This window comes from Crocuta crocuta, unplaced genomic scaffold, assembly GCF_008692635.1.
Source record: "Crocuta crocuta isolate KB4526 unplaced genomic scaffold, BGI_CrCroc_1.0 scaffold434, whole genome shotgun sequence".
Lineage (NCBI taxonomy): Eukaryota > Metazoa > Chordata > Mammalia > Carnivora > Hyaenidae > Crocuta > Crocuta crocuta.
Genome location: NW_027530498.1, coordinates 59,123 through 79,288, shown reverse-complemented (window position 1 = coordinate 79,288; position 20,166 = coordinate 59,123). Strand labels below are relative to the sequence as shown.

Sequence of the window (20,166 nt, the reverse complement as noted above, 5' to 3'; positions counted from 1 at the left end):
GGGATACCAAGTCATGAGAGAATTCCAGGTAAAGACGTGGCCACCCTCTGGACATTTTACTGTTTCACTCATGTATCATCCCTGTGATCATGCTGAAGTTGTGAGTTCCAGCCAGAGGTTTGCCACATTCATTACATTTGGAACGTTTCTCAACAGGATCTGTGATCATGAGTAAGGCTTGAACAGTCTGAAATGTTTTACCACATTATTTTAAAGTTTTCTCTGTAGTATGAGCTCTGTGATGTGGAATGAGGCTTGAGTTCTGATTCAAGGGCTTGCCAAATTCTATTTATAAAATCATCTCCATATATATTCTCTGATGAGGAATCAGGGTTTAGTATTGCTTTCAGGTCTGGCACATTCCCAAATATTTATCATTCCTCTCCAATATGAATGATCGGATGTGGAATAAGAGTTGAGGAGTCCTTACAAATTCTGTCATAGTCTTAACATTTAGAAGATCTGCTCCACTATGAATTCTGTGTTATTAAGGAAAGGTTGAACAATGATTAAAGATTTTCTCACATTCTTTGTATTGGTAAGGTTCATCTCCAGCATGAGTTCTGTGATGTTCAGTCAGGGTTGAGAGGTACCTAAAAGCCTTGCCACATTGTTCACATTGGTAAGTTTTCTCTCTAGTATGGATTTTGTAATGTTCAGTAAGGCTTGAGGGGTGGTGAAAGGCCTTGCCACATTGTTTACATTGGTAAGGTCTCTCTCCAGCATGAATTCTGTGATGTTTTGTAAGATCTGAGGATTGGATATAGGCCTTGCCACATTTGTTACATTGGTAAGTTTCTCTCCAGTGTGAATTCTGTGATGTCTGTGAAGGTGTGAGGTGTGGGCAAAGGACTTGCCACATTCTTTACATTGGTAAGGTCTCTCTCCAGTATGAATTCTGTGATGTCTACTAAGGACTGAGTAGTCGGTAAAGGCCTTGCCACATTGTTTACACTGGTAAGGTTTCTCTCCAGTATGGACTCTGTGATGTGTAGTAAGTTTTGAGTGGAGAGTAAAGGTCTTCCCACATTGTTTACATTGGTAAGGCTTATCTCCAGTATGGATTCTGTGATGTTTAATAAGGTCTGAGGATGTGACATAGGCCTTGCCACATTCTTTACATTGGGAAGGTCTCTCTCCAGTATGAAGTTTGCGATGTTGTGTAAGGTATGAGTACCTTTGAAAGGCCTTGCCACATTCTTTACATTGGTAAGGTCTCTCTCCAATATGAATTCTATGATGGCTACTAAGGACTGAGTGGCTGGCAAAGGCCTTGCCACATTCTCTACATTGGTAAGGTTTCTCTCCAGTGTGGATTCTGTGATGTCTGTAAAGGTTTGAATGGTGGGTAAAGGCCTTGCCACATTCTTTACATTGGTAAGGTCTCTCTCCAGTATGAATTCTGTGATGTCTACTAAGGACTGAGTAGTCGGTAAAGGCCTTGCCACATTGTTTACACTGGGGTTTCTCTCCAGTATGGACTCTGTAATGTGTAGTAAGGTTTGACCGGAGAGTAAAAGTCTTGCCACATTTTTTACATTGGTAAGGTTTCTCTCCAGTGTGGATTCTGTGATGTCTGTAAAGGTTTGAATGGTGGGTAAAGGCCTTGCCACATTCTTTACATTGGTAAGGTCTCTCTCCAATATGAATTCTATGATGGCTACTAAGGACTGAGTGGCTGGCAAAGGCCTTGCCACATTCTCTACATTGGTAAGGTTTCTCTCCAGTGTGGATTCTGTGATGTCTGTAAAGGTTTGAATGGTGGGTAAAGGCCGTTTTGATGAATGACTAAACATGTTCCCTGGTTTATTACCTCTGTTACGGTTTTCTCCCTCATGAGTCCACTGATGATCACCAACATTGGAGGACTGGTTAAGAATTTTCACACATTCATTATATTTGTAAGGATTCTCTCCTGTAGGGATACTCTTGTGTGTAATAAGGTTGGTGCTTTGATGAGAGACTTCCCCATATTTATTACATTCATAATTGTTCTCTGGAAAAGGAGTCCCCAGATGTCTTTGATGGCCTTTATTCACCCCATCCTTGTTGCAGTCTGTCATTAATGTCCATTCTCAAGGGAACTATGTTTATAGCTTACTCATTGACACTTTTTGGAAAGAAACTTCTAGGCATGGCTTTGGCAGGAATATCTGGGTGCCATGTGAAAATATAGCTGAAAGAGATCAAATAATAGAAAGTAAAATCATTCCAGGTACTACTCTCAGATGAATGTACTGACAACTTCTGATAAATAACCTTAAAATCAATCAGCGAACATCAGGAAAATAGCTGAGAAGAAATCACCAGGACTTCACTCTTCCATGGACACATAAACTTGCACACAGGAACTGACCACATAGCTTAATAGACAATTCCATAACATATCTTGCTGTAGCACAAATCATTTTCTTATATCTCAGAAAATCAGGAAAAGGACTCTAGGGCCTCAAAATTAGCAGAAGAAAGGAAATTTAAACCTAAAACAGAAATGGAAAATAGAGGCTATCGCAAAAATAGGAAAAATAAAAATGAGAAAAGTTGATATTCAGAGCAGCCCCCCAAAATTATCAGACCTTTATCTAGTCAGTCAGAATGACAGAGAAGACTAAAATCAGAAGTGAAGAAGTGAAGACAGACACAGTATAAGTGAAACCACTGAAATAAAAATATAGGACCACAATAGATAATTATATGGCAAGAAGTAGATACTGAAGAATCGTTCTGAATTTCCAAAATGGTGAAAATTACCTGAACTCCCTCATGAAGAAATCTCTCTATCTCTCTATCTCTCATCTATCTATATATCTAGGGTCTTCAACACACCGTAAAACATTTGGGTAACTGGAAAAAGAAAGGTTCATTTTGGCACACTATTGAAGTTCATTTAGGGAGTAGAGCAAGAGACCAGGCATGTGCCTCATTGGCATTTTGATACCCTCCTTTACCGCCTTGAGAATTATACCAGTACTCTGGTCAGAAAGCAGCTCCTGCCCCCGATTTTGGAAGAAAAAAATAATTCTCTTCTCCACATCCCCAAGAAATGATTTATGAAACAACTATGCCTCTGATTTTGAAGAACTAGAAATAGGTAAATTTCCTCGGATTTGGAGTCTCAGCAGGGGAAGTTGGTGTAGCAACATGTGGTAAGAGGGCTTCGTTACTTACAAAGGGCGGTCTGCCTTGCACATTCGTTCCTTGCAGGCGACCACGGCAGAATCACTGGTTGCCAGGACAAGAGACAATACTGGGGCCCAAGCCTCCATAGACTGGGGAGGGGCTCATTTGGGATGAGGTAGGCTGTGGGCAAGAGGCATCTCAGTTTCTAGGGAAGAAATTGCTAGTGGATCTTGGTCTCCTCATGGTGGTTCTCTGTGGCTTTGGGCACATTTTGAATGCAGCAACATTGGGCAGAATAGTTTTGAAAACCTGTCGTCAACTGCAATATAATGAGGACAATGGACTAAGGGGAGAATACTGGATATTGCTGTATTGGAATAAACAGTATTTTCTTAGGTAACACTTCCATGCTTACTTTCAAATTTTTAATAGTTACCACACTATGAATCAGAATCTTAAAATGATAGAAAAGTCTTCCTATCATGAATATAAAATTATTATCCATATAATTATCCATGTATTCACCTATTCCTACTCTCCCAAAATAAAAAGGGTTCTTAGGTATTCTCCCAGAGTGGTTTTTCTATAGATATATATATACAATTATAAATGTAGATTATTTTCCTTCGTCCTTATATTTGGGCATTATTCCATTTAATTGGTTTTCTACCAAAGGATTTTGGGTTATTTCTAATCTTCGGCTTTTACATAGGTGTGGTGAATACTTGGTCACTGCTTTGCAAGTTTGCAAGTATGCTGTAGGCTAAAATTGAGGCAGAAATTGCTGGTGAAGAGAAGAAAAAGCACACAGAATTCTGCTAGATAGTACTAAATTGCCTTCCACAGGTATTAAAATTATTTCACCCCCAATACCAGGATTGCTGTTTCTCCAAAAGGTTACCCAAAGATGACTGGCACTCTTATTTTGCTGATCTTTTAAGGTGCAGAGTCTGAGTTCAGTATTTCTGGCTTGAGTCTGCTGTATAGGCCAGCAGTTGTGTCTCCCTCAAATTCCCCTCAGCTTGGGCATCCTTCAAACAATCACTTGGCAACTAATGTGTGTGGAAATGTAAACTGGAGAACTGGGAACCCAAATTCTGCAATGTGAAACACACAAAACTGTCCTTGCCCTGATGGAGCACCTGGGCGGCTCAGTGGGTGAAGCATAAGACTCTTGATTTTGGCTTTGGTCGTGCTCTCATGGTTTGTGAGATCCAGTCTCTTCTGGGGCTCTGGACTGACCATACAGGGCCTGCTTGGGATTTGCCCCTCTCTCAAAATAAACACACACTACAAACAACAACAGGGGCACCTGTGTGGCTCAGTTCACAGAGCATCTGACTTAGGCTCAGGTCATGATCTCGTGGTTCACAAGTTCAAGCCCTGCACCAGCTGTGCTCTGTCAGCTCAGAGTTTGGAGATTACTTTAGATTCTGTGTCTCCCTCACCCCTACCCCCAAAAAAACATGAAAAATTTTTTAAAACGATAACAAAAACTGTACTTGTACTTAAAATCTAGAAGTTCTGTCCCAAGGGCAATGCCTCCAAATGTAGAAAACAGCTTTAGGTTAATCTGTGTCAAAGGAGCAAAATCTGGAAATTTAACAATATGCCATAGATTCCATGCACATGCTAGACTGAAGATTTTTTAGCTCTTAAAAACAAAGACCAGAAAGTTTTGAGAAAATTCATAAGAAAAGTTTTGGAATAATCTTTGGAATAACCTGAGAATTTCTTAAAATCTTGAATTTTAAGCTTTTGACCAGGTTTCCACCAAGGGTAAGGGCAAAATTAAGAGAAGTTTAACAGCTTTCATTGTAATGGAGATGAGAGTCTGCCCTAGGGAAGGTCAGACATTACACAAAATATTTTTAAACATCTTAATGGATTTACAACTACTAAACGTGTTGAAAAAGCAGGGGCACATGGGTAGTTCAGTTGTTGAGCATCTGACTTGATTTCTGCTCAGGTTATGATCTCAATTTTGTGGGTTCAAGCCCCGCATCAGGTTTGTGCTGATTGTGTTGCACCTGCTTGGGATTCTCTCTCTTCCTCCCTCTTTTCCCCTCCTTGTTGGTGGTCACTGGTTACCTCTCTCTCTCTCCCTCTCTCTCTCTGAAAATAAACATTAAGAAATAAATGTCCTGTACCAGATGAAGCCACTGGGTAATTCAATAGAAATGATGAGGAAGTGCTTCAGATCTCTTCATACATTTCTAAGGAGTAAAAAGAAGGGAGATTATGGAAACACACTCTAACACCAGCGTTTCCAGGTTATCCAAGCCAAAGGAAGACACTACAAGTAGAGAATAAAATGCAGTGCCACCTACTGGGAATATGAAAAGTCCATAATAAGACAAATCAAACTGAATCAAAAGCACACTTTACATTTTACAACATAATCAAGTGCAAATTCTTCCTGGAATTCAAGGCTGTTTGAACATATAGTAGATTATACATTTGAGACTGCCCACATTAACATAATGAAGATGAAACCTGGTATGATCAAACTAATAAATACAGAATAGGGAGTGAGCATACTGCACACAACTTTATAATTAAAAACAAGAAAGTAGAAAACCACTCCAACCTAATAAAGGCCATGTATGTACGAAAAGTAAAAATCTCACATATTCAAGAGTAAAAGACTAAAACCTTCTCTTATATCCTCAGAAACAGGTAATGAAAAGCTTAGTGCTTTTCACTGTGAATTCTCAGATGTTTACTTGGATTTGCTTTTTCATACATTGCCATTTTTTTACATATTTAATGTTTCTATGTTCTATGAACCTCTTTACCTGAAAGTAACATTTATTTATTTTTTTAATTTTTTAAAAATGTTTTATTTCTGAGAGAGGGGGGCATTGTGAGCAGGGGAGGGTCAGAGAGAAAGGGAGACACAGAATCTGAAGCAGGCTCCAGGCTCTGAGCTGTCAGCACAGATCCCAAAGCAGGGCTTGATCTATGAACCGTCAGATCATGACCTGAGCCAAAGTGGGATGCTTAACCGACTGAGCCACCCAGGTGCCCCTGAAAGTAATATTTAAAAGAAAATATTTTCCCTATTTGTGACATTTCTAGGGTTTCCATCCAGGATACACGGTCTGATGTGTTGATGTTGAGTTCTGTGTAAAGACTTTGCAACAGTCTTTACATTTGTAAGTTTTCTCTCCAGTATGCCCTCAGTCATGTTTAATCAGGGCGTTATTACGGTGAAAGGCATTCCTGAGTTGTGTACATTGGTTGGATTTCTCCTAAGTATGTATAGTCTGATGTCAAGGATGGTGTAAAGAATGCTTAAAGGATTCACCAAATTATTCACCTTTGTAATATTTCTTCCCATTAAATACTCTCTGATGTTTAGAAAGGTTGGAGTGCTGGACAAAGGTTTTGCCACATTCTTGTCATTTTTAAAGGTTCTCCCCTGTAGGTATTCTCTGCTTTTGAGTGAGTTTGGAAGTCTGCTTAAAACTTGGCCACATTTACTCCAATTGTAAACCTTTAGGAAGGACACAATGGCATATAAAGACATTTAAGCTTTGATAAAAGACTATGACATTTCTTTCTTTTAAAATGGTATCTGAAATGGCCAACAGACACATGAAACGATGTTCAGCATCCCTCCTCATCAGGGAAATACAAATCAAAACCACACTGAGATACCACCTCACACCAGTCAGAGTGGCTAAAATGAGCAAATCAGAGAACTCTAGATGCTGGCAAGGATGTGGAGAAACGGGCACCCTCCTACACTGTTGGTGGGAATGTAAACTGGTACAGCCCATCTGGAAAACAGTGTGGAGGTTCCTCAGGAAACTAACAATAGAACTCCCCTATGACCCAGCAATAGCACTGCTAGGAATTTACCCAAGGGATACAGAAATGCTGATGCATAGGAGCACATGTACCCCAATGTTCATAGCAGCACTCTCCACAATAGCTAAAACATGGAAAGAGCCTAAGTGTCCATCAACAGATGAATGGATCAAGAAGATGTGGTTTATCTATACCATGGAATACTACATGGCAATGAGAAACAATGAAATCTGGCCATGTGTAGCAACATGGATGGACCTTGAGGGTGTTATGCTGAGCGAAATAAGTCAGGCAGAGAAGGACAAATATCATATGTTTGCACGTATAGGAGGATTAGGAGGAACTTGACGGAGGAACAAGGGGGAGAAGAAGGGCGGAAATGGTGGGGGAAAGGGAGAGAGGCAAACCATGAGAGACTCTTGAATGCTGACAAAAACTGAGGACTGATGGATGTGGGGGGGGGGGGGGATGGGCATGGAGGAGGACACTTGTGGGGATGAGCACTGAGTGTTATGTGGAAACTAATTTGACAATAAACTATTAAAAAAAATAAAAATAAAAAATAAAATGGTATCTGAAAAACAGTTCTTTGAAGTTTCTTAGGATTTGACCCTTGTGAATATTTCTTTCTGGAATCATTGCTTTCATAGGTTCTGTCTCAAGTATAAACACCTCGGTAGTTATTGAAGATCAAGCCCTCACAAAAGGCCTTCCTAAGTGGATTCCACATAAAACATTCCTCCAAATTATGTATTTATGTGATAATTATTGAACAGTAATGGTTGGATAAAGACTCTCCTGAGCATATTAAATTAGGGTCTTTGGAACAAGGAGGGATGATTTGGTGGTAGAAACCCTCAGGAAAGGACTTCCCAAACTGACTACGTTTGGACATTTTTTTTAAGTGTATGTATTTTGAGCAAGAAAGCACAGGCCAAGCAGAGGGGCAGAGAGAATCCTAAGCAGGCTCCAACCTGTCAGCATGTAGCCACATGCAGGGATTGTTTCCACAAACCCTGAGATCATGATCTGAGCCAAAATCAAGAGTTGGATACTCAACTGAATGAGGCACCCAAGTGCCCTTCAACTTTTCTTCTTCATATTCCATCAAATGAAATGTAGCTAAAATTCAGAAGCAGAAGAAAATGCTAAAGAAAAAAAATCAGAAAGAAATAAAATAGTTGGGGCACCTGGGTAGCTCACTCAGTTAAGGATCCAACTCCTGATTCAGACTCAGGTCATGATCCCAGGGTTGTGGGATCAAGCGCCCCGGTAGGACTTCACTCTGTGTGAGGAGTCTGTCTAAGCTTCTCTCTCCCTCACTCTGCCCCTCACCCCAGTTTGCATGTTCTCTGTCTCAAAAAAAAAAAAAAGAAGGTCAAAAATTAGAAATAGAGACCAGAATAAACCATAGCATTGAAAGGGATGCCTAGGTTTTTCAAGACAAACCAAATTGGAAATGCTTTAACTACTTTAATGAAGAAAAAAGGAGATAGGACTCAAACACCAAATGGACAAATGGAATAGAGACAAGATAACAGATAGCCACAGAAATCTATAGTTTGATAACATATTACTATGAACAATTGTATACTAACAAGTTAGACAAAATAGAAAATAATCTAATTTTTAAAAATGCACAAGTTACCAGACTGAAATATGAATCTTGAACTCAATAAATGAGAAACCTTCTTAGACCAATCACAAAAATAAAAGTTGAATATGCAATAAAAATCCTCCCAGAATAGGAAAGCCCACAACCGCTCGTCTTCATTGGTCAATTCTAACAAATATTAAAAACAACAACGAAACAACACAAAAACACAACACAATCTTACACAACACAACACAATCTTAATCAAAATCTTAAACAGAATAGAAGGAATGCATTCAAAATAATCCTAGGAGGCCAGCATTACCCTGGCACAAAAGCAGGATAAATATAATACAAAAACAAAAATATCTAGTTTCTCCATTTAAAGTGTTGCTACTCTGGCTTTCTTTTGACTTTCATCTGCATGAGCAACGTTTCTCTGTCACCCTCACTTTCCATCTGTATCTTAAGGTCTACATTGAGTCTGTTGTAGGCAGCATGTAGATAGTCCTTATCTATGCTTATTTTTGTTATTTTTGTTTAATTCCATTCATAGACCCTATGTGTTTTGATTGGAGTGTATAGTACATTTTCATTGAAATTATTTATTGAAAGATACATTATTTATTGCTATTTTATTATGTTTTGTCATCGTTTCTAGAGAGTGTGATCCTTTTTCTCTGTCACTTTTGGGGTCTTCTTTACACTCCAAGATTCCCCTTTAACATTTCTTGCAGGGCTGGTTCAGTGGTGAGGAATTCCTTTAGATTTTGCTTGTCTGGAAAATTCATTCTCTCTCCTTCCCTTCTGGATGATAGCCATGGTGGACAGTGTTCTTGGCTGCATATTTCTCCCAGGCAGCACTTGGAATATATCATCCCTCCCTTCTGGCTTGCCAGGTTTCTTTTGAAAAATCCCCAGTTAACCTTATGAGCTAACCTGATAAGTGAAGGATGTCTTCCTGCTTTGAAGATTTCTTTCTCACCATATTTTGTAAATTTAATTCTAATAGATCCTGGTGTTGGCTTGCTTTTGTTGGTTTTGATGGAGGTTCTCTGTATCTCCTGGATTTTAGTGTCTGTTTCCTTAGCCAGGTTAAGGAAGTTTTTGGTGATAATTCTTTCAAGTAATTTTTTGTAACCCCTTTTCTCCCTCTTCTTCTATGACCCGTATAATACTAATCCAAGATTTACAAGTGCTCTAGGTGATTCTGATGAAGGCTAAATTTGACCCTCTGCAGGAACTAAGTCCTAGAACATCCTTGAGTTATCCACAGTTAGGTGACTCACAAACCCTCTGTGATCATGCTCGTGTTCTCTTTTCCACACACACAGAAACATACACAACACATTTACCTTACTCAGAAGTGAAACTGACTCTAACACAGTCTGTGTTGGGTTCCTCTTTTATTTATCTCTTCTCTCAATTCTTAAAAGCTTCCTTGAGCTTCCTAGGATTGAGAATGTTCACATTCGTGAATGAAAGCAATCAAGATTAAAGTGAATTGGAACTTATCTAAATATTGTATGAAGTAAATAATGAAATGTATACAAGACATTAATACATGTTATATAATATAAAGGAAAGGAATATAGCATTCTCACTATAAATCTGTACTTGATGGCTTTTACTGTAAGACCATAAATAACTGCAGGTATAAGCAGCTCTTCATCGGCTGTCCATTTGCATGTAGAATAAATGCCTGTGCACTAAGTTTAAAGATATAGGGCTAATTTCAGGGACAAGTGTGACGGCCTTTTTTCAGATGTTGTGAAACAGTTCAGAGAACAAGAGCAAATACCTTATGTGTCTACTGGCACTACTATTTCTAATTAGACTAGCCTATATATCACATTTCTTCTGGTCAAAGACTTGGAAGGAGTAGTCCCTTGAGGAAGAGGCCCTTCTTGAATGAAAAAAGAAAGATTTCAAAGCGAATTCTCTAAGTCCTATCAGAATTGCACTGCCTCCTCTCCTGCATGGAACGCGGTTTGATGCCTGCTGGTGGGGCAGGTACACTGGGCTTTGAGTAACACGTGTGAGCACAATGATGGGCTCAGAAAATACCAGAGGGAAGAAATGGAAAAATCTGAGGACACTCTAGGGTGTCTGAACTATTTTATGAGACATGTGCATCAACCTACTTACTGCATACAGAGCACAAAATACACGTTATCTTTTATTTTTTAAGGTTTTCAAAAAAGTTTTCATTTTAATCACTCTCTGCTCAGCATGACAAGTACACTCTCCTTAATCGTCATCTCCTGTTGCATCCACCTTCCCCCCCACCTCCCTTGTGGTAACCACCAATTTGTTGTCTATACTTGAATCTCTTTCCTGCTTTTTCTCTTCTTTTCCCTGTTGCTCGTTTGTTTTGTTTCTTAAATTCCACGTGATTGCAATCATGGTATTTGTCTTTCTCTGACTTATTTCACTAAGCATTATACTCTAGCTCCATCCAGATCTTTGCAAATGGTAAGATTTCATTCTTTTTTTGTGACTAATATTCCATTGTATACACCATGTCTTCTTTATCTATTTTTCTCCTCATGGACACTTGGGCTTCTTGGCTATTTTAAATTATGCTGTTATAATAAAGTTGGATTAGTGTTTTTGTATTCGTTGGGTAAATACCCAGTGACAAAATTGCTGGGTTGTAGGGTAGTTCTATTTTTAAAATTTCTTTATGATAATTTTGAGAGAGTGAGACTGAGTGCATCAGGGGAGAGGCAGAGATAAAGAGGGAGACAGAATCCAAAGCAGGCTCCAGGGTCTAAGCTGTCAGCACAGAGCCTGAAATGGTGTACCAGCCCATGAACCATGAGATCATGACCTGAGACAAACTCAGATGCCTAACTGATTGAGGCATCTAGGCTCAGAAAAAGTCCTATTTTTTTTAATGTTTTATTTATTTCTAGGAGAGAGAGAGAGACAGCGTGAGCAGGGGAGGGTCAGAGAGAGAGGGAGTCACAGACTGAAACAGGCTCTAGGCTCTGAGCTGGCAGTCAGCACAGAGCCTGACGCGGGGCTCGAACCCACAAACCGCGGGATCATGACCTAAGCGAAAGTCGGACGTTTAACCAACTAAGCCACCCAGGCACCCCGAAAAAGTCTTATAATAAACTTTTTTTTTTTACAGTAATCTTTATGCCGAATGTAGGGCTTTAACTTAGAACCTAGAGTTTAAGTATCATGTATTCTACTGCCTGAGCTAGCCAGGTAACCCTCTGTTTACATTTTCTTTTCTGTAAGTACACATCAACATATCATGATATGGTTTAGCACAGAATAACAAGTAGTAAAAAATGAATTATCTTTCCATTAAACAAATGTGCAATGTGAGTACAACTGATAAAAATCCTCTTTCCACTCAGGTCAGGATGGGTGAAGAAAATAGCATAGGCTGTAAAACAACAGACATCCAATCTAAAAACTGAGTGGCTCATTTGAAGCAGACCTACTCACTGCTGATGACTGGTGATCTGCTCTCCAACTAATCCGTGTCTTGCAAGCAGTTGAGAGCCCAGGACCAGATTCACCATGAGGCTGCATGGAAGGGACAGAAGTCCCTGCTCGCTGTGAGCCAAGATACCTGTGAGGTCATCAACCATAGGGATCAGAGGTGTGGGGGGGCTGTATACCTGGGATACCAGTGCTTTGTGGAACCACACCACACGCCTTGCTGGCTCTGACTACTAGTGTGCAGAAGCCTTCTTAATCTTCTCTGTCATGTGTAGATGTTAAAACAATGGCTATAATGTTTAAATCCTCCAATTTCCCCTCTCCAGCTACTGCCACATATCTGGGCGTGGGAAAGAACAGTTATCTCTGGTATCTAAGAGTAACTGGTCCTCAGGACAACCAGGGAATCCATGAAAACATGACGAAAGGATCTGACCTCCCACAATCCCTGAAAAACACATTTCCCAAGTCCCCAGGTCTGTCACACTTGTTAATCACAAGTACTTTCCTAAGACTTTGCACTGACCACAGGGAGCTCCCTACCAGATCTTTCCCAGCATTTCAAGAGTTCTCTGTATGTTTATAGTAGGACCTATCTTCCTCCTCAAGGTTACTATCATCGTGTTCTATCTGTCTTCACAGCTGTCTCACTGACAAGTGCCTTACTTAATCCTGTGGCCCATTGATGGTGTTTTCCTGTTCTTCCAACATTGTATTTAAATCTCCGGTATGGCCTCCATACCGGTTACCGACAATTGCCCTTTGGATTAACAACAGCCCATGTGGCTTATGTGGGAGTAGAAGAGTGGTGAAAATGGGGTCTCCATAACACAGGGTAGAAGGACAGCTCTGATCCCTTCATCACTGGAATGAAGAACAGGACATGGTAACTTAAGATGATTTGGAAAGAAAACCAGCAAAGTATATCCTTCTCAATCCAGAGTCAGGCACTAAGCAATGTCCTATGCTCGGTCACCTCAAATCAATGTTAAAACAACCTCTGACTCATGAATCTGTAAATTTTCACCTAATCGAACCGTTACACTAACGTGGAGAACTTGGACGATGTCACTTCCAGGAAGGGAAAAGAACAGTAGCTAAAGAAATCTTCCTTAGTATTCTTGTCCAGTTGAGAGGAAGAAGTGAAATGCAGCAATTAAACTGTATGGAATTTAATATGTTCATTGTGGAATTACTCCCATGATCAAATTAATTTTGGAACACCATGTCATTTCATGCAAACCATTCTTAAAATCCCTGAGTATATCCAATAAGCAACAGTTCCTGAACATTTGAACAAGAGGGTACATTCTGCATAATTAATAGGCAGGTAGATGAGTCAGGATTTGCATGAGGAGATTCTCAAGCAAAGATCCATGAGATTTAGGAGACAGAAATCCAATACAAGAGGGACTCCTATTACCATTATGAATCTATAACATTTTTGATCAAGTGTCCAACTTTGACTTGAGTCATGATCTCACGGTTCATGTGTTCAAGCCCTGTTCAGAATCTGTGCTGATGGCTTAGAACCTGGAGCCTGCTTCAGAATCTGCCTCTAAAAAATGAGTAAACATTGAAAAAGAAAAAGTCCTCCTAGTTGAAATAAAAGGATTCTGAAGAGTAACCGGAGCCACATGACCACAACAATCTCTCAGATAAGTACAGATACTTACACAATTATAGAAACCTGTAGCGTAACAAGGTAGGACAAGTCATTTATTTCTGCTACAGACTTTTTCTTAAAAGCATAAAAATCAAATCTAGGTAATAATATATGCAATATAAATACAATTTGTGATACCATCAATGTAACGTGGGTGCAGGTATGGGGATAGGTAGAAGAGTTTTGTATAAAATTGACAATATCAGTTTAAAATAGTTTGTCAGGGGCATGAAGGTCGCTCATTCAGTTAAGCATCCAACTCCGGATTTTAGCTCAGGGCATGGTGTCACAGTTTGGGAGTTCAGGCCCGGTGTTGAGCTCTGCAGTAGCAGCATATATGAAGGTTTATTTTCTCTTTATGATGTTTTAAGTGATCTCTAAATTAACCAGAATGAAAATACATACATATAATACATTCACCAATAAAAGCATGATGAAATTAATTCTATTATTAGGACAAATCACCTGGACAGGGTACAAAATTCACGTGCCACTAATCAAGGAAAGAAATGCAGACTTGACTCACAAAGGATGTGTGGGTAATATTGCTACAGACAAATAAGTAGATACTTTTACTGGCAAAGGGCATAAAGCTGATTCCTAGTTGTGTTAGACTCACATTGTCCAAATATGTAAGGAGTTGAAAGTTGTCACCCTAAGACAAAATACTCAGGTAAAAACAAAATTCCACTTAAATTATGTCATGGAAAGTACTATACACAAGGAACCACATTATTATGGAATTGCAAAACCAGACAAAATATAACCCAAAACAATTCTAAGTGAAAAAGATGAATTATTTTAAGGGTTTTTTTTTTCTTTTTTCCTGAGAGAGAGAGCGAGAGAGGCAGCATGAGCTGGGGAGGGTCAGAGAGAGAGGGAGATACAGAATCTGAAGCAGGCTGCAGGCTCTGAACTAGCTGTCACCACAGAACCCAATACGGGTCTCAAACCCACAAACGATTAGAACAGGACCTGAGCTGAAGTTGGACGCTTAACTGACTGAGCCATCCAGATGTCCTGATGATGATTTTTTTTTTAAATTTTTTTTAATGTTTTATTTATTTCTAGGAGAGAGAGAGAGAGAGAGAGAGCGTGAGCAGGGGAGGGTCAGAGAGAGAGGAAGTCACAGACTGAAATAGGCTCCAGGCTCTGATCTGGCAGTCAGCACAGAGCCCGACGCGGGGCTCGAACCCACGAACCGCGAGATCATGACCTAAGTGAAAGTCAGATGCTTAACCGACTAAGCCACCCAGGCGTCCCATGATGAATTATTTTAAAGAAATCTACTATACGTATAATTTTTCAAAGCTTCTTTTGAGAGAGAGAAAGCAAAAGCAGAAGAGGAACAGAGAGAGNTTTCATGTGTGAATAAACAAACATCAACAAAATTGTAAAATAGGCCCACAATCACTTTATAAAAAAAAGTCTTTGGGATTAAATTCAGATACATTCTGAGGAAAGTAGAAAAACTAGTAATTCATTCTTCCTGAAGTGAAGTTACATTTATAATTAAAACTTTTTCTAAGTATAAGAAATTTACTAATTGTCTATCTCACTTCTTATAAAGCACATGCCCATGTCATATCAGGACTTTTGATCTGATAAAGGAGTCTCATACATAACTACTCAAAGTGAAAACATAGGACAAAATCACAGGAACTTCATATTCTACAAGGCAAAAATCATGAAACTATTCAATTAAGAAAAAGAAGGTAACAATTGAGACTTTATTATAGGTTGTGAGTTTTATCTTGTAAATATCCTAGCTCCCCTATGGCATTAACTAATGTACAATTCTAGGACAATAATAGGTGCTTTAATTATTTCACTATTGAGAGATGGAATACATTGAATGGAAATTTCTTATTTTAGTTAAAAACAAAACATGAACTCATAAACATTTTTTTAAGTTTGAGAAAGGGATAAAGAGTGATTAAGGGAAGGGCAGAGAGAGAAAAAGAGGAAGACAGAAGCCAGAAAGGCTCTGCGCTGTCAGCCCAGATCCCCATGTGGGGTTAGAAGTCAAAAACCCTGAGATCATGACCTAAGCCAAAATCAAAAGTTGGACTCTTAACGATCTGAGCCACCCAGGTTAACTAGACTTAAAAAAATANGTAATACTGGAAATGATAAATCAGAAAACTTGTGAGGTCTACCTCCCGTGTTCCTGGGATTTTTGCACCAAACCCTAAGATGCTCACCACCCCTCTGCCACACTTCACATGTGAAGCAAAACAGAACTCAAATCAATTAACATAGACTTCCTCAGAAATAGAGATTTCCCCAAACCCTCCAAGCAATGGAGAACCAATCAGATTATGGAGGTCCTCACTGTGGATGTGAAGGACCTTCCATGGATGAAGGAGAATCCTTAGAGAATATAAGAGCGTGATGTGTTGGAAAGCAGATTTCCGATGTGAGAGGGAGGACATAAAACTGGCCTTTTCAAGCTAATTTCCACTCAAGAAGAGCTGCTCAAACCACATTTTAAGGTCTATCTTCCTCCTTCACACCCGGACCTCACCTCTGTCATCTGCTTCATTCCCATACCTGGGTAGGAGGCTATTGTCCCCTTTCTCTTCACATCCCAGGCGGCCGCCTTCTGTTCCAAAAAGATGACCAGGTCTGGCTTTGACACAACAAGACCTCTTTATTAGAAAAAAAGGAATATGAGTATTGTTGGAGATTCTAATCTGATCCACAATTATGCTTAGTTGAGAAGACAAGACATAGTAGAATCTTAGAAAATGATTTCCTAAATGCTGTGGCCCAACAACCCTTTTGGAATACACAGGAGGAATTTTCCATGTTCGTATCTTGTCCTCCACTTCCGAGTACTACCACGACAATAATGAGTAAGAAATTGGTATTTGAGACATTAGAAATACCATTTTATGCCACTTAATGTTTAGAATTGCCATGAATGTACAGAAATAATGATGTCACCCTAAGAAAGGGGAAGCTGAAAAGAAACATCTTGAAGATATTTCTCTATATCTACAAAGTCCTACAATCTTTCCCTGACTGCAGGGATCTGAATCCCAGTCATGAAAAGGGGAAGATTCCAAGAGACAGTCTTCAAACCCCAAATGTGGTTTGGGAAATCTGGAAGGAGTTGTCCTCACCCAAGAAGAGGAGGTGTCCGTAGTTGTCTAACATCACATTCCTGTACAGATCCCGCTGACTGTGGCTCAGGCGTCCCCACTCCTCCTGAGAGAATTCTATGGCCACATCCCTGAAGGTCAGCAGTGCCTGCAGTAAATAACACAGTTCCCAAGTGGCCATAAAATGAAAGAGAAAGTTAATGTCACCAGCTGGACCCCAAGATCTGATCTTCACAGTTTGTGTGCTTGTACCCACCAAACCCAGTCACACATTAAATAACACTTTTTAAAAATTTATTTCTGAGAGAGAGAGAGAGAGAGAGAGAGNACTAGATTTTCTCATTTTAGAGAGTTGCTTTGTTATCTGATATATTGACTGGGTCTCTATTTTGTATGATGAAGATTAAAGCCTCTGTAATACTGGAAATGATAAATCAGAAAACTTGTGAGGTCTACATCCCGTGTTCCTGGGATTTTTGCACCAAACCCTAAGATGCTCACCACCCCTCTGCCACACTTCACATGTGAAGCAAAACAGAACTCAAATCAATTAACATAGACTTCCTCAGAAATAGAGATTTCCCCAAACTCTCCAAGCAATGGAGAACCAATCAGATTATGGAGGTCCTCACTGTGGATGTGAAGGACCTTCCATGGATGAAGGAGAATCCTTAGAGAATATAAGAGCGTGATGTGTTGGAAAGCAGATTTCCGATGTGAGAGGGAGGACATAAAACTGGCCTTTTCAAGCTAATTTCCACTCAAGAAGAGCTGCTCAAACCACATTTTAAGGTCTATCTTCCTCCTTCACACCTGGACCTCACCTCTGTCATCTGCTTCATTCCCATACCTGGGTAGGAGGCTATTGTCCCCTTTCTCTTCACATCCCAGGCGGCCGCCTTCTGTTCCAAAAAGATGACCAGGTCTGGCTTTGACACAACAAGACCTCTTTATTAGAAAAAAAGGAATATGAGTATTGTTGGAGATTCTAATCTGATCCACAATTATGCTTAGTTGAGAAGACAAGACATAGTAGAATCTTAGAAAATGATTTCCTAAATGCTGTGGCCCAACAACCCTTTTGGAATACACAGGAGGAATTTTCCATGTTCGTATCTTGTCCTCCACTTCCGAGTACTACCACGACAATAATGAGTAAGAAATTGGTATTTGAGACATTAGAAATACCATTTTATGCCACTTAATGTTTAGAATTGCCATGAATGTACAGAAATAATGATGTCACCCTAAGAAAGGGGAAGCTGAAAAGAAACATCTTGAAGATATTTCTCTATATCTACAAAGTCCTACAATCTTTCCCTGACTGCAGGGATCTGAATCCCAGTCATGAAAAGGGGAAGATTCCAAGAGACAGTCTTCAAACCCCAAATGTGGTTTGGGAAATCTGGAAGGAGTTGTCCTCACCCAAGAAGAGGAGGTGTCCGTAGTTGTCTAACATCACATTCCTGTACAGATCCCGCTGACTGTGGCTCAGGCGTCCCCACTCCTCCTGAGAGAATTCTATGGCCACATCCCTGAAGGTCAGCAGTGCCTGCAGTAAATAACACAGTTCCCAAGTGGCCATAAAATGAAAGAGAAAGTTAATGTCACCAGCTGGACCCCAAGATCTGATCTTCACAGTTTGTGTGCTTGTACCCACCAAACCCAGTCACACATTAAATAACACTTTTTAAAAATTTATTTCTGAGAGAGAGAGAGAGAGAGAGAGAGACAACATGAGCAGGGGAGGGTTAGAGAGAGAGGGAGACACAGAATCTGAAGCTCACTCCAGGTTCTGAGCTGTCAGCTCAGAGCCTGACATGGGGCTCGAAGCCATGAACCGTGAGATAATAACCTGAGCCAGTCAGACTCTTAACCACTGGGCCACCCAGGTGCCCCTTAGTCACACATTTTAACCTCTTCTATCCACTTTATCTTTTACTTTAGGCAAAACACCCCATGGGCATAGTCTCCTGTGGTGGAAACAGAAACCATCCAACAAAAGGTATAGACTGCCCTGAGAAAGAGCTTGCATTGGTGCAATTTGAGATTAACCCCTGACTCACACCTAAGCAAATGGATAATAAACCATGGAGTGATTACAGTTCCCTTCACCTCCGTATGTATGTATATACGTATACACATTTTTTTAATGGTATTTCTTAGAAAGCACAAGTGGGGGTGGGGCAGAGATAGAGAGATAGACAGACAGAACTCCAAACAGGGACCATGCTCATAATGGAGCCCAACTTGGGGCCTGATCTCAGAACTTTGAGATCATGCCCTAAGCCTAAATCAAGGGTTGGGAGTTCATTGGATTGAGCCACCCAGGAGCTCCCTTGTACCTCACTGGGATACTAAAATCTCCCCGCAAGGAGGAGTACAAAGCTCATTTATGATGGAATATACAGAGTATGTATAGAACTATTTTCTTAAGGTTCATGTGCAACCTTCTACTCAACTCTACATAAGATAATGGACTCCCCTTTCTGAATATCGACCCTAACCCTAAATGAAAGGACACCATTCCCCCTTCCTCTGTGAGACTGCTTTGGAAATTACTCCCTGTGATGTCTTTATTTCTTGTAAATCATTTTCTTTGTCTCACATCCTCACCTGGTATAGATTTTTTTGTGATTCACCAAGGACTGAACTCCTGTTAGTTCCCTTATTTTAGGAGAACTGGTTCTGGCTTAGGTGAGTTTCCTGCTTTATGAGGTAAGATGGTTTGTAGCCCAGTATTATGCTCTAATATATTCTTTAACTTTGAGGTAAGAACCTTTATAAATACTGTATTTATTCAAGAGGATTTGTAAGATGAAGGCAACAACACAGGCATATATCTGCAAATACATACTGTATTTATATCCTACAGTGCATGTGGTATATACTTATTAAATGGAAAATGTTGGGGAGTTACAAATGTATTTAGCATATTCTAATGTGAATCTGAATTTCACAGCACCACCTAGGAGATCTTTTTGAATGCACATTCTGTGCCAGAGTTCTGGGATGGGGTAGGTGTTTGAATTTCTAACAAGGCAGTCATCAAGGGGCCAAGGGACACATATTTCAATAACAAGAGGAAAAACTGCAGGTTCTATTAGACTAGCAAGAAAGGCGACCAGGCNGTAGGTGTTTGAATTTCTAACAAGGCAGTCATCAAGGGGCCAAGGGACACATATTTCAATAACAAAGAGGAAGAACTAAAGGCAGGAAATCTTGGAGGACTTAGAACTGAATGGGTTTTATAGCAACTGCAGGTTCTATTAGACTAGCAAGAAAGGCGACCAGGCTGGGGCCCCTGGGTGGCTTAGTCGGTTAAGCGTCCGACTTTCGCTTAGGTCACGATCTCACGGTTCGTGGGTTCGAGCCCCGCGTCAGGCTCTGTGCTGACTGCC

At 40.0% G+C, this 20,166-nt stretch overlaps 1 protein-coding gene across 1 annotated transcript in view; it reads right to left on the bottom strand.

Moving 5' to 3' along the window:
* Nucleotides 1–487: 487 nt before the first annotated feature.
* The window catches only part of LOC144233693 (uncharacterized), a 31,569-nt gene continuing 11,890 nt past the window's right edge, over nucleotides 488–20,166 (bottom strand). Inside the window, 7 exon segments of the mRNA XM_077766701.1 lie at nucleotides 488–795; nucleotides 798–1,748; nucleotides 1,940–1,996; nucleotides 16,186–16,290; nucleotides 16,787–16,913; nucleotides 17,590–17,694; nucleotides 18,150–18,317. Of these exon segments, the coding sequence (XP_077622827.1) occupies nucleotides 488–795; nucleotides 798–1,748; nucleotides 1,940–1,996; nucleotides 16,186–16,290; nucleotides 16,787–16,913; nucleotides 17,590–17,694; nucleotides 18,150–18,317 (1,821 nt within the window).